The 12,577-nt window shown below is 37.4% G+C and overlaps 1 protein-coding gene across 1 annotated transcript; it reads right to left on the reverse strand.

Moving 5' to 3' along the window:
* Positions 1-6,684: 6,684 nt before the first annotated feature.
* On the reverse strand, positions 6,685-12,359 carry LOC132034483 (small ribosomal subunit protein bS1c-like). Its single transcript, XM_059424859.1, has 7 exons — positions 12,005-12,359; positions 10,995-11,270; positions 10,688-10,768; positions 9,019-9,300; positions 8,822-8,932; positions 8,191-8,277; positions 6,685-6,979 (listed from the first exon to the last, which is right to left on the reverse strand). The coding sequence occupies exons 1-7, from the start codon at positions 12,293-12,295 to the stop codon at positions 6,875-6,877; spliced, it is 1,233 nt and encodes a 410-aa protein (XP_059280842.1). The 5' UTR covers positions 12,296-12,359; the 3' UTR covers positions 6,685-6,874.
* Between the last annotated feature and the right edge of the window lie 218 nt (positions 12,360-12,577).

The raw sequence follows: 12,577 nt of genomic DNA on the forward strand, positions 1-12,577 counted from the left end.
AATAATTTAATTGAAAATTTTTCCTCTTACCATTAATGAAATGATATACGACACAAATATTTATGGTTTATTTTAGATCACAAGTTTTAAAATTCTTCATTTCTTTCTTAAATTTCGCGTCTAGTTAAATTATATCACATAAATTGAGATGAAGGGAGTAAATGATTAGATCATGTTGGGAGACGAGGCGAGCCAAGTCAAAGCCCTTGACTTGCTATAATGAGTGGTTAGACTTGGCTCAACTAAATTTGCATTCAGAAATCTTTCTGCTTTCATGTTATTATCCAAAGCTTTAATCTATCAGATTTGGGAAATATTTGCACAAGTGGAATAACTGAGATGCTTCTTTACTGAGACGAAATTGTGAAGGGTGGGATTTTGCTGAAAACTCACCCACCACGGCAAAAGTTGGGTTTTAACTGTATTATGGTTTGGATAATGATATAAGTTTACATCACTCTTACAACATCCTTATCATATAAGTTTGCATCACTCTTACAACGTCCTTACTCCCTAATTCTAGTTTTGGCCGTGGAGTTGGGAATATACGGGCAAACTACCTAGTTTCCGCTGCAAATGGGCACATTTTTCAAGCTTTTTGAAATAAAATTCCATTTAAAAACTTATAAAGCAATCAAAAGTAGTTTCCGCTAGACATTTTTCATGAAATAAAATTCCATATTTAAAAATTGCACAAAAGTAGAGACTTCATGAGAAGGTCACATTCTTAAAAGTCTTTTTTTTTTTGGAAAGACATGTCAATCCATAAGAAATGCTTAGAGAATCCTTTCTGTCTTAAAAAACATCTTTTCCGATTCGAGATAGGTCAACAATCGGGGAAGGCCCAAGATGGTTATAGCATCTTTTTTGGCACGGTGACAGGGTCCAACAATGAATCTAGTATGCAAGATGGTTACTGAGCCTTAATGACATGATAGGCTTTAAAGAGGATTTTCATGAAGGATTGTTAGATAGCCTCCCACTTGCGCGTGAGATTTCCCATGGCTGGTGTCTTAAATAAAAGGAATGCACATTAAGACAAGACAGTCATGCGTGGGCTTGGAATAACTATACGTAGAGCACTTCTATTTGTGTGGTCCGTTCTAGTGACAACATTCCCACTTTTATTATCACTTCACTTATTAAAAAGAAGCTAATCGCTTTGACTTTGATTAGCCAATCGAGTGTGGGGGATGATTTGTTCCTTTTCATTTGTTCACATTAACAACCACACATCCTAATACTTCTCTTGCTCGCTACTTTCCCACGTGGCCTTTTTTACTACTCTGATTAGCACTCGATAATGGAATGAGTTTCATTCAAAGTCGACTTCCTTTATCGAGCGACTCCCTCTGTTGGGTTGGCCGGACCGGGGTTACCTCACGATTGGAAATGGTACAACTAGAAGAGGAGTGGGCTTGAACGATCTACTCTACGCAACTGTGGGCTTACATGTCTAGGGCCATACGCACCAGTCCCCTATTTCAGGTGGTCTTTAAATTTTGCCCCTCAAATTTGTGGTCTTTAATTTTTGCCCTTCAGCCTTTTTGGCCAGTATAAGTTTAGATTTTGCTCGGTAAAGTTTACATTTAGCTCGGCATATGTATCATAACATCCCACAAGTACGTTATGACGGACAAGACAACACTTTCAACACTTAACATAATCTAAAAAGTGCGTAAGTTTAGATTTCGCATGGTAAAGTTTACACTTCGCTTGTCATATGAATCATAACATCCCACAAGTCATGCCGACACTGCAAAACTCGACATAATCTAAAAAATACTACACAATTTAGACAACATAACTTAATTCCTACAAAACTTGTGCCGAGCGAGGCAAAAGTTCAGTTTCTGAAGATGAAAATGTTACATAACTTATGCCGAGCGAAGCGATTGTGGATGAAGGGAAAAAAATCTTGGTTCAGTTCTCCACCTTAATGATAGAAAATATGATTGATCAAATTCTATTGAGTCTGCCTCATAGTAATTAGTTATCAAAGAATGACTTTGGTTATCATTAAACAACTGAAAGCCTTTCATTTCTCTATTAAGGCCTTTTGTCCTGCTTATACTATCAATCTTCCAGCCTATCAAATTTATATTTTTATCAATCAAGAACACATGCACTTTGCTGACACCAAAAATGTAACGACCCATTTGGTCGTTATAGTCTTTCCGACATTTTTGCCCTTTCCTGACCATTGATTAGCTCACTTTTGACCCGAGGGGACCGTTGTCGCGCTTCCCAAGGAATCTAGATTTGATTCGGTGACTTTTTGTGAAATATGGGCTTAAAGTGGAAGAAAGTTGACCCAAAATTGACTTTTGGGTAAACGGACCTTTTTTGGAAATCTGTCGATTCCGAGAGATCCGAATGGTCATTTAGAACTTGTGTGTATATCTGGTTCGGTTCCCAATGCACTCGGATGTATTTTGGGACTTGGATTGGAAAATTAGAAATGAGGTGTTAGGGGTTGACTCGGTCAACGAGACCTCCGATGGAAATTCTGAGGCCACGAGCGCGTTCGTAGCGTATTTTTGTGTGTCTGTGTATGTGGTTTATGAGCAGATGGCCTCGGGAGTGGTTCGGGATTTCGTTTGAGACTTAGAAAAATCTTGCGGGATTTCTGGTACCTAGTGCCCGCAATGGTGGCACCAGTGTCGTCCCAGCGGCACTGCCGTTGCGGTGGAGTGACCACTGGGGCGGCCAAGTATGTTTTGACCCAGACCGCTGGGGCGGTCTATTAGGCGCTGTTGCGGCGCCGCCGTTGTGGTCTCGTTACCGTCATGGCGGTAACGGGCCTGCTATTTCATTAAGTGTTTTAAATAAGCCCTTAGTCTATCATTTATTACCATTACGAAATAGAAATCTTGGGATCAACTCTTGGAGATTTTTAGTGAAGATTCTTGGTGGTAAGTTCCCCTAATCCTTTTACTATTTCATTAATCCTAATCATCATAGATTCCTCCTTCCCTTAATAATCCCTTAGTGATGGAAGATAAAAGTGGAGATAATGAATGTTCTATCTAGGCTTATTAATGGTGAAATTGATGGGGTTTATGCTAGATTTTGATGAATCTAAGGTTGTTAATCACATATCTTCCATTAATAGAGTTGAATTCTTGAATCAAAGAGTTAGGGTTTATACCCAACATTGGGGGTTTTGCTTGAAATTCGAAATTAGGGGATTCCATGAGTTAATTTAGCAATTAGTGGTTGGGTTATGATCACCTAATGCTTAATTGGATATTTTACTCCCGAATTTCCCGTTTTGACCTTGTGGGCCCCATTTCCCCAAATTCTAGGGTTAGAATTAACTTAAATTGAATGATAGCAATATTAGTATCGTTCTTCATGATTTCTAATCTAGATTTCGAATATGCCTAGACTACTTCGGTTGTGAGGCTCAACAGAAGGGCTAGGCAAAGAGTGATTTGTTGGTGTTTGCTGTTCGGCCATCCAGGTAGGTTATGGCTTACCCTTGGTGAGACTTCATATAGCGAAGCATATATTTAGATTATATTGTTGGAGAAAGCAGCTTCGGGTATGAAGTTGGGTTGGATATTGTCTTAGGTTGGGCCCTGTTATGTGGTTGGGGCTAGCCACCCCGTTGTGTTGTGATGATGGTTCTATTGTGTTGGCTAGAAGCCACATTTTGTTAGTAGATATTGGAATATATTTTTCCATCTTGATTACGCTATTGTTGGTGTACCCACTGTTGGTACTTGTGATATTGACATATTGTTGGCGTGCCATTGTTGGTACTTGTGATATTAAGCATGATTATTGATGTTGATACATGCATTGCACGCACTCTCATTCTTCATGATATCGTGAGACACGGTTGGTACTTGATGAAACACTTTGTGATGAAATTTGGGCTCGATTTTTAAATAAGAGTGACGTGAGAGTTCGATATCCGATGTTAGTTCTAGAATCGTGGATTGAGCGAGTGCATGGACTCTGGCGGTCCTTGGGTGCGGTGCGGTGAGAACCGCCTTGCAAAGATCCGTGGTCTCGTCCGTCCGTTGGGCAAAGATCCGGACGCGCACCGCGAGTCACTTTTGTCATGCTACCGAGATGTCGATATTTCCATCCGGAGTATATGTGTACACAACATTTACATGGCATTGCATTGCAACCATACATTATTGCATTGCATTGGATCACGGCTTGATTTGGAGATGATTTGATGTTGCACTTGTGATGTTGGATTCAGACTTGATATATTGAGACTTGGCACATTTGGGATTAGATGCTCTACTTAGGCGTTGACGCATGCTTGGCTTTCTATTATGTTTGACTTATACTTGTTGGTTTATCCGCCATCTTGCTTTATTATCCGAATTGTGTTAGCTATGCTTAGTCGGCCGATGATGCCTCACCGCATCGTTGTATTGTATCGACACCGCACTTATCGCATTCCTTTATGAATGCGTAGTATCGTGTTGGTTCTCCGTCTCCATCTCTCGTGGCTACGATTGTCGTCTTCGCACTATTGCCGCTTCAGGCGAGCACGGATGTTATTTTTATGAAGACTCTTCCCATTTTGTGTATGATTTTGTTATTATAAGACATAGATGGATTTATGTATTATTATTCCAGATTTTGTATAATTTTCATTAGAAGCTCTTGTATGACTTTGACTAGACCCTGGGGGTATTTCTTATTCAGCGCTAATTCTATTATATAAAATTCTGAGACTTATGTATTATTCTTTTCCGCTTGCTCGATTATTTATTCTTGTCTTTATTTATCGTTGGGTTGAGGGTTCGCTTACCGAGGTGGGAAAGGTAAGTGCCCGCACGACTTATGCCAAATTGGGTCGTGACAAAAAAGAAGGTCATTCAATCCACTTATGCGACTGAAGGTGTGTATCCTCTTCTTAATCAGAACAAGAAAGACCTCATAACCACTGTACGTGAACAACTCTTCTCAACTTAAGGCACATCTACTCTTACTAGAATTCTAGTCCCTCTCAGGTCCTGTTTCGATCTATAAATAACTTACTTAATAGGCCAGACGTTTGTGATGATTCTCAATCTCTTTTACTAGATAATCTAGGATTCTTATGCATGAAGATAATCAATTCGATCGTTGTGGTCAGCCTCTATTATGGATTTCTGACCACATTCTCCATAGGGATCTCTTATCTCTTCCTTCTCCGAGCTTTGGTTATGGAAGACAGAACCGAGAATATGGCTTCAGCATCAACAAGTTTTATTACGGGATAACTCATGATATTCATATTAATCTATTATGTGCCTTTGCGTCTGGCATTAGTTAGACCTCATACAATAAATGTCCTAGATCCACCATAACTTTTGTTTAAAGGTCGTAATTAGCCCAATATAAGTAAATCATAAGCTTGAAGAGAAGAGAAAAGAATCCTTAGATGATGCACACATAAACGGCTTGTGGAAAATCTTGGACATCTTACTATCACTAGACATGACATTACCTATGTTGTGGGGTTGGTAAGCCAATATATGCATGCTCCTTCTCAAGAACACTACATATAGTATAAATGTTCTTGTCGGGAGGATCGAAATATTTGTGGGCTGGTAATTTTTCTAGATAGGTCGACTATTGGAAGAAAATAGAAAAGAAAGACAGAGCGGGATCAAAGAAACTAGCGGATTGATTACTAAATAGATACGATTAGGTGCAAATCTTGACTTTATGACATAAAACTTGGTTCTTTCACTCCTTGCTGACAAGCGGCATATCGAAAGATATAGAAAAATTGACGACGGAATGAAGAACGAAACTTTATGATAGCAAGACAAAAACTTATTTTTTCTAGGGCTTTCTCCTTTGCTCTGGTGAGAATAAAAAGCCTCTCTCTTATTGAGGAGTTTTCTTTTTCTAAAAAGGACATTAAGTTAAAATAGTTAAGAATTCAAAATATTTACACAACAGAGCCCCTTTAATTCTTCAAATAGTAAAAGTATCAATAAAGCTTAATATAAAAAATACAATTGTGACTAAGGGGCTATTTGTTTTTATGAAAATTAAATGCCTGAGTATAAATACATAATTGAATATTAAGGTATTTTGATTTATAAGTAAGTTGTTGTATTTAGATCTAAATATTAAATTTTTCAGACTGCTTGTTTTCTCATCATCTGAAAATTTATAATGTATCTTTATTAAATATAAAAATAAAATTTAAATAAAAATAATTAAACTCTTATATCCACGAATGATTAGGTTACAAGATTACGATCTGGTGGTTGGCTAGTGGTAGTGGTTGTTATATGGTAGATATGGCGATAATGGTTGACAGTGGTGATGGTTATGATAGTGAAAGCGGTTGGTAGTAGCGACCGGTTATGGTGGAAGGTTGATGGTGGCTGTGATGGTGAACATGATTGGTATATTAGTGGCTGTTGCTAGCAGTGGTGACGACTGATGATAGTTGTTGAGCAGTGGTGGCCGGTGACAATGATGATAACTTTGTGGTTGATAGTGGTGGCTGACAATGATAGCTGGTGATGATCATGGACAAAGTGAGGACCAAAATTGAAACGTCATTTTTTTTTTTTTTGAGGTTGTTCTTTTCGAAATGGTAAATCTAAAATCATCTGGAGTCTATTCCTCTGCATACATTTTCATCTATTTAGTTTACAGTATTAAGACAATTCATCATATTCGAAACATCCTAACAAAATCCAAGTATGCTTCAATAGTGACTGCTGTTAGCAATGCTTCATTCTTTGCAAAAACTGCAAGCCAAGTTGTTGAGGATCATGGTAAAATACAATACAATGATTACGGGTGCAATTCATGGTGCCTAAACCTACAAACAATATTTATTTATACAACTTGTGCAACAAATGGGTCAAAAAGAAGGGATTTGATTTAGAATTCATAAATCTTCAGCCGGCGGAATCTCACTCAAATCCAGTCCATCCTCAGGTAGTTCAGAGGTCAGGGGGCCTAAAATCCCGTCCGAGTTGAGGGTCAATCCACTCTGAGAAGTTACAAAATAAAGGAGTTACATAAGTCAATACTCTCAGTCACATGCTATTATTTCAAGGCAAAGAATACGGCGATAAATTTAACCTTCATGAAGCACATCAGAACACAAGTTAATTTATATGATACTTCGTGTTTTGAAATGTTCTATAACATTTGACATGGTTTCACTGGTATCATTTTTTAAGCATAGAGGGGATACTACTGAAATTTATAAGGAGAAAGTACCACCAATCAGCAATCTCTATCCGTGTATATCACGGCACTAAAGGGAGACAATTAAGCTACAGCTAGAACCTTTAAGTTAGAAGTTAAACTTAGTATCATCATAAGTTATAACCAACATCTTAAATTTTAAATCCTATTTCCCTTGTTATTCAAGGCGCTTCCCACCTGTATCCGTGTTCCTTCTTTTCTTTGTTCTACTATCCCCACTTCTCTCCTCACTCCATACCTCTCATCGAATTCTCATCTTATCTCCTGATGGGGAAAGAAAGGAAGAGAGGGAATTCAGTAGCTTCTTCAATTCCTGCCTTCCAGTAATTGTCTTCAACTCTTCTCTCACTCTCGGGCTCGTACGATACTGATGTTTGCTGCTTCTTTTCTTTTTCATTTTCTTACTTTGTCTTCATCCTCTTCTCTCCTTTCTGCGTATTTCTAAAGTATATTTTCCACTACTCTTATATCCTCTAGCCAATTGTCACCTTACAACATCTTGCAACCAATGAGAACAAAGCACCAACTTCTTCCCCCTTCCTATTCTCTCTACTTCCAAATCTTATTTATATCCATGTAAACATAGAAAGAATTTAATTGGCAAAGTTCTATTTCAACATAGCTTCAACAGTGGATGTAAAGTCACTTATGTCCTTTGCTATTGGAATTCAAATATTTTGTACGTTACAAAAACTAATAATTCAGGAAAAGGAAGACACGTCCAAAGAAGAGGCTGTGGTAACCATGATATAGATTTGGTGTAGCCAAACTATGTCCTGTTGTATTCCCGCCCAATTAAGTGGTGACGATAATTTAGGTGGGATTACCTAGTCTGCCCTAAAAATGTCCTGTTCTGACCTCTCCATGATATACAAAATGTTGACATACTTCATGAAAGATTAAAGTGAGAAGAATCTTTTTAAGTCATAATATTTTCAATTTTAGAAATGCCTAAAGATGGAGAAATTGTCAAATTAGTATTTAAAATACCTCAGGCTGGAACCTCAGCATATCTGCACGGGCCATGGCTTCAGCTTGGGCAATTCTCTGCCTGAATGTCTGGGCCATCTCTTCAGCCTGTGAAAACGAAATCACAAGCTTTAATTCAAAACTATCCATTATATATTCTCAAGCTTTACTTTTGGAATATTGCAACAAACTTTTATTTAGAAAGACCATCCCATTTATTAAGGTCAGCTCAGCAAATTGTCAAAACAAAAAAGTAGAAGAAAATGGATGGAGCAAGAAGCCAAAGTATTAAATTAACACTGTACTTTTGACAAAAAGGAAATACCTGATACTTTCTAAAGCATTTTCAGAACCAGTCCAGAATTTTGACGAAAATGCAAACTGAATCATCTTGATCGAGTGGAATGAGATAATTTAAGTATTGGCATTTCAAAAGAATTAATTATTTCCACTCGGAAAGATTAATTGACACAGAAAAAGAGACAGGAAACAAGAAATGATGAACAATATCCAGTTGCATAACCATAGTAGAAAACATAAACTATTTTGGCACATGAGAACTGAACTCAAGCAAACATTGGCAAAATGTACAACTACGAAGTGGTGATGTAGTATAAATACAGACTAATAAATAACACTTGGAAATACTTACCTTCTCAAAGACAAGCTTTGGATTGCGAATCATGTCACCAGGTGTAGGCTCTAGCTTCTTTGTAGAAAGGCTGACTCGACCTCTCTCACGGTCATGGCTCAATATCATGACCTACAATGAGATTGAGCAGATAATTGCAGATTTTCTTCAAATGTGGAAAGCTTTTTTCGTAGCTTGGAAGAGATTCCTATACACACCTTGAGAGTGTCACCAGGCTGGAGGACAGTTGCAATATCTGAGACACGATCATGACTGATCTGGCTCACATGAAGAAGGCCATTGATCCCACCAATGTCAATGAAGGCACCATATGGTTTCAAGCTCTGAACAGTTCCAAGAACGACTGAGCCTATTCCCAATTGTGCCTGACTATCAGCCATGGCCTTACGGTTGCTGAGAACAAGTCTGGATTGCTCTTCATCAACCTCAACAAACTTCAAAGGAAGCTCCTTTTCCAAAAGCTCCTCTGCAGTTGATTTCTGAAACATTGTTTTTTTTTTTTTTTTTTTTTTTTTTTGATAAGCCACATTGAAAGAGAGTAACTCGGGATGAGTTTCCAATAATCACAGTAAATTATTTTTTGGGAACACAGAAAGGCGAAGCTCCAATGCACCAAATTATACTCCGTGGTTTGATATTGAATCAAGAAGTAAATTTGTAGGTGAAAAAAAACTGAGGTGATAATGGATAGCAAAATAGAGCGTATGGCGTATACAAGTATATTCTTTTGTCATTTTTTTTTTTTTTTTTTTTTAATAATTAACTTAGAAATCCCGAGGGCCGGCTGTGCACAGTTCAAAACTCGTGGATAATAGGTTTACTCATCTAACCCTCTCTACTTAAATACCAAGCTTTTGTTTGTGATAGAGTTCGAACTCGTGACGTGGACTAACCTTACATGACGCGTTATACTCTGACCACTAGACCAAAGCCTTGGAGGCCTATTTGTATTGCCTTTTGACTTACAAATCGCCAAGATATCCCTCAAATTAGTACCATTGCAAACCATTTTTTAAAAAAATTTCATGGTTCTCCTTGTAGGAGACATTGATTATAGGCATAGACATTAATCAGATATGATTAACTCAAATAAGTTTTCTAGTCAAGTATCAAATCTTACATGCAGCCAGACTCAGTAAAATTAGGGGAAAATTCCAAGAAATCAGGCCTGACAGAAAGCCAATTGCAATGATGATTGTTCAAAAGGATATTAGAAACAATTATCCCCTGCTTGCCACATTCCTTTTCATTCTTAACATGTTACCCTAGGTCTCATAATGCCACTTCTTTGATCTTTTTATTTAAAATTTAGATATTTAAAGTTTCTTTGTCCATCACAACTAAGAAAAGAACACACATTTTTGCATGTTCAACATAACCTTCAATTGCTTTCTGAAATTAATATGTTACTTCAGTTAAGCAAAACCTAAATATTAGCAATTTGTATGCCTAATGCATTGGAAACAGGAATATAAGTGAAGGTAAGACTCATAATTCACTCATAATCGAAAATGGGCAGAATAAAAGTGTTCTTTGTGAGAATTTGGTCGATTACTGCACAATAGGGTGAATTATGAATCAGCATTGGAAAATTTTAAATAAAGGACAGCAAATGCAACATGATTATAAAAGAGGCAGAAGTCAGTAGAAATAAAGGAAAAAATGGCTGAATGCGTCAAGCTGAAATATCTGTCGAGTCCAGATTCATTGAGTTTCAATCACCTAAACAAATAGTTTTCTTTCCTATCATCTCTCTCTCTCTCTTAAAATATGAACATGTTTGGTCTGGATGACAGAAGATCTACGAGCAAATATTAACAGCTTCACAGAATAGGTTATACTTTACATGATGAATATACAACTAACCGATGATATCTGCGAGAATGGAACGAAACCACGAAGACCCTCCACCAGAGCCACCACTCCACCTTTATTTGCACCAACCACCTGCAAAATCATCCACAGAAACAAGACTTGGATCATTGCTATAGAACTGAATGTGCTGCTAATGCAGTCTGCTATTCAGAGATGAGAGCAAAAGGGGATGCCTAATGTTGGCTAATAAATAAATAAGACCCAAAATCTTGATAAAGAGCTGCACCATATTGACATTCCAAGTCATCATATAGGCGGGGGTTAAATGAAGCATTCAAGATTTAGCGGAAACACATACCTTGCCTTTGACGACAACATCTTCAGCTTGTAGCTGCCTGCATCTCTCCCATGCAAGGTCATATTGAATTGAACGCAAGCTCAAAACCAAACTATCGTCAGCTTCATTTTCACCAACTACCACAAACTCCTCACGCAAGCCAGGAAATATTCCGGCTTCCTCTACATGTTTGATGGTGTGAAGTGAAGCCTCTCGTACAGGCAAGTATGCTGATGATTTTGCAGTGATGTCGACTAGAGCTCCATTAGCATCTACAGAAAAAACTGTTCCTTTGACCTAGAAAGAAAAATGCACAAGAAAATCAAACTGCATTTGCTTCTCCTTTTGGTTCTTTGTTGATAATGAGAATAGTAACTTATACTTCAGCTATAAGCCTCTTTTGATTAACCAAGCAAAGCTTGAAAATTGAATGATAAACAGTAACAGAATATGATTTTACTATATATCCACAGTCACCTCTACAAAATGACAGAGTTCAATTGTATACTTCAATCAACTATATCTCAATCCAAAAGTAGAATATATAGTAAAAGCATTGTGTTTAATATCTCAAAATGTGAGTAATTTTACAATTTGAGGGGAAAAAACAGCACTCAATTAATACACTAATAGCAACAGTTTTAATGGTTTCCATATAAGTCCAAGACTCCATTTTTCAGCATAATGTTCCAATAACAAAATCAAGAATTTGATATGTGTAGAAACTACATTTTTAAACATAACATTCCAACACAAATCAAGAAGTTGTTATGCGACAGAAATTAGCTAACCACAGTCACGTCTATCAGTGACATATTTCAATTGTATACTTCAATCAATCAATCAATCAACTAAATTTGTGTTTAACATCTCAAAATGTGACCCACTTTACAATTTTGAGGGAAAAAAACAACACTCAACTAATACACTAATAACAACTATTTAAAATGTTTTCCAAATTAGTCCAAGACTCCATTTTAAAACATAACATTCCTCAAGAACTTGAAATTCCATAGAAATGAGTCACTAACCTTGGTACCAACTTCAGAGTCAAAATCATATTTTTCAAGGGCAGAGTGAAAGTCATCAATAGTAAAAGCAACCCCTTCCATAGGTGTAGTCCTGCATCTTTCATAAGCATCCTCAAACATCTCTTTAAGTTTTAGCCTTTCTCTTGTTTGTGCATTTTGGACCACTGCTGCAGCTTGTGCTACTATTCTTGATGTGTTTGCCTTATGGGTCATAAGCTTCTTGGATTGAAGCCTTCTTGTTGTAATTGGTGGGCATTTCAACCCAACAAATTGCTGTGTCAAAGATGCCATGTTTGCTTAGCTTTTTGGCTCTGAGGAGATGAATGAATAGTTAGTTGGTTACATGCCATGGATTCTTTGGGTAGATAAGATAGAAGATGGGGAGGAACAGTGGGTCCCACTTTTTTTAAAACAGGTCCCACTTCACCTGTGAATTTCTCAGCTGGACTTCGTTAAGACTTGGGCTCCTTAATGGATTATTGAAGTTAATATTAGCCCGCATTGCCAGTTTTTGCTGCAGCAACATCAACAACATACGAATATCCATATTTAACGCGAAAATAAATGGAAAAA

Source organism: Lycium ferocissimum, chromosome 10 (assembly GCF_029784015.1).
Source record: "Lycium ferocissimum isolate CSIRO_LF1 chromosome 10, AGI_CSIRO_Lferr_CH_V1, whole genome shotgun sequence".
NCBI classification, from domain to species: Eukaryota; Viridiplantae; Streptophyta; class Magnoliopsida; order Solanales; family Solanaceae; genus Lycium; species Lycium ferocissimum.

Excerpts from the sequence above, each read along its gene's own strand:
- LOC132034483 (XM_059424859.1), bottom strand. The coding sequence starts at position 12,295 with ATGGCATCTTTGACACAGCAATTTGTTGGGTTGAAATGCCCACCAATT. Across the intron at positions 9,301-10,687 it reads CATTCTCGCAGATATCATCG|AAATCAACTGCAGAGGAGCT; the intron begins GTTAGTTGTATA and ends ACAATGTTTCAG. Across the intron at positions 8,933-9,018 it reads AGCCTGGTGACACTCTCAAG|GTCATGATATTGAGCCATGA; the intron begins GTGTGTATAGGA and ends ATCTCATTGTAG.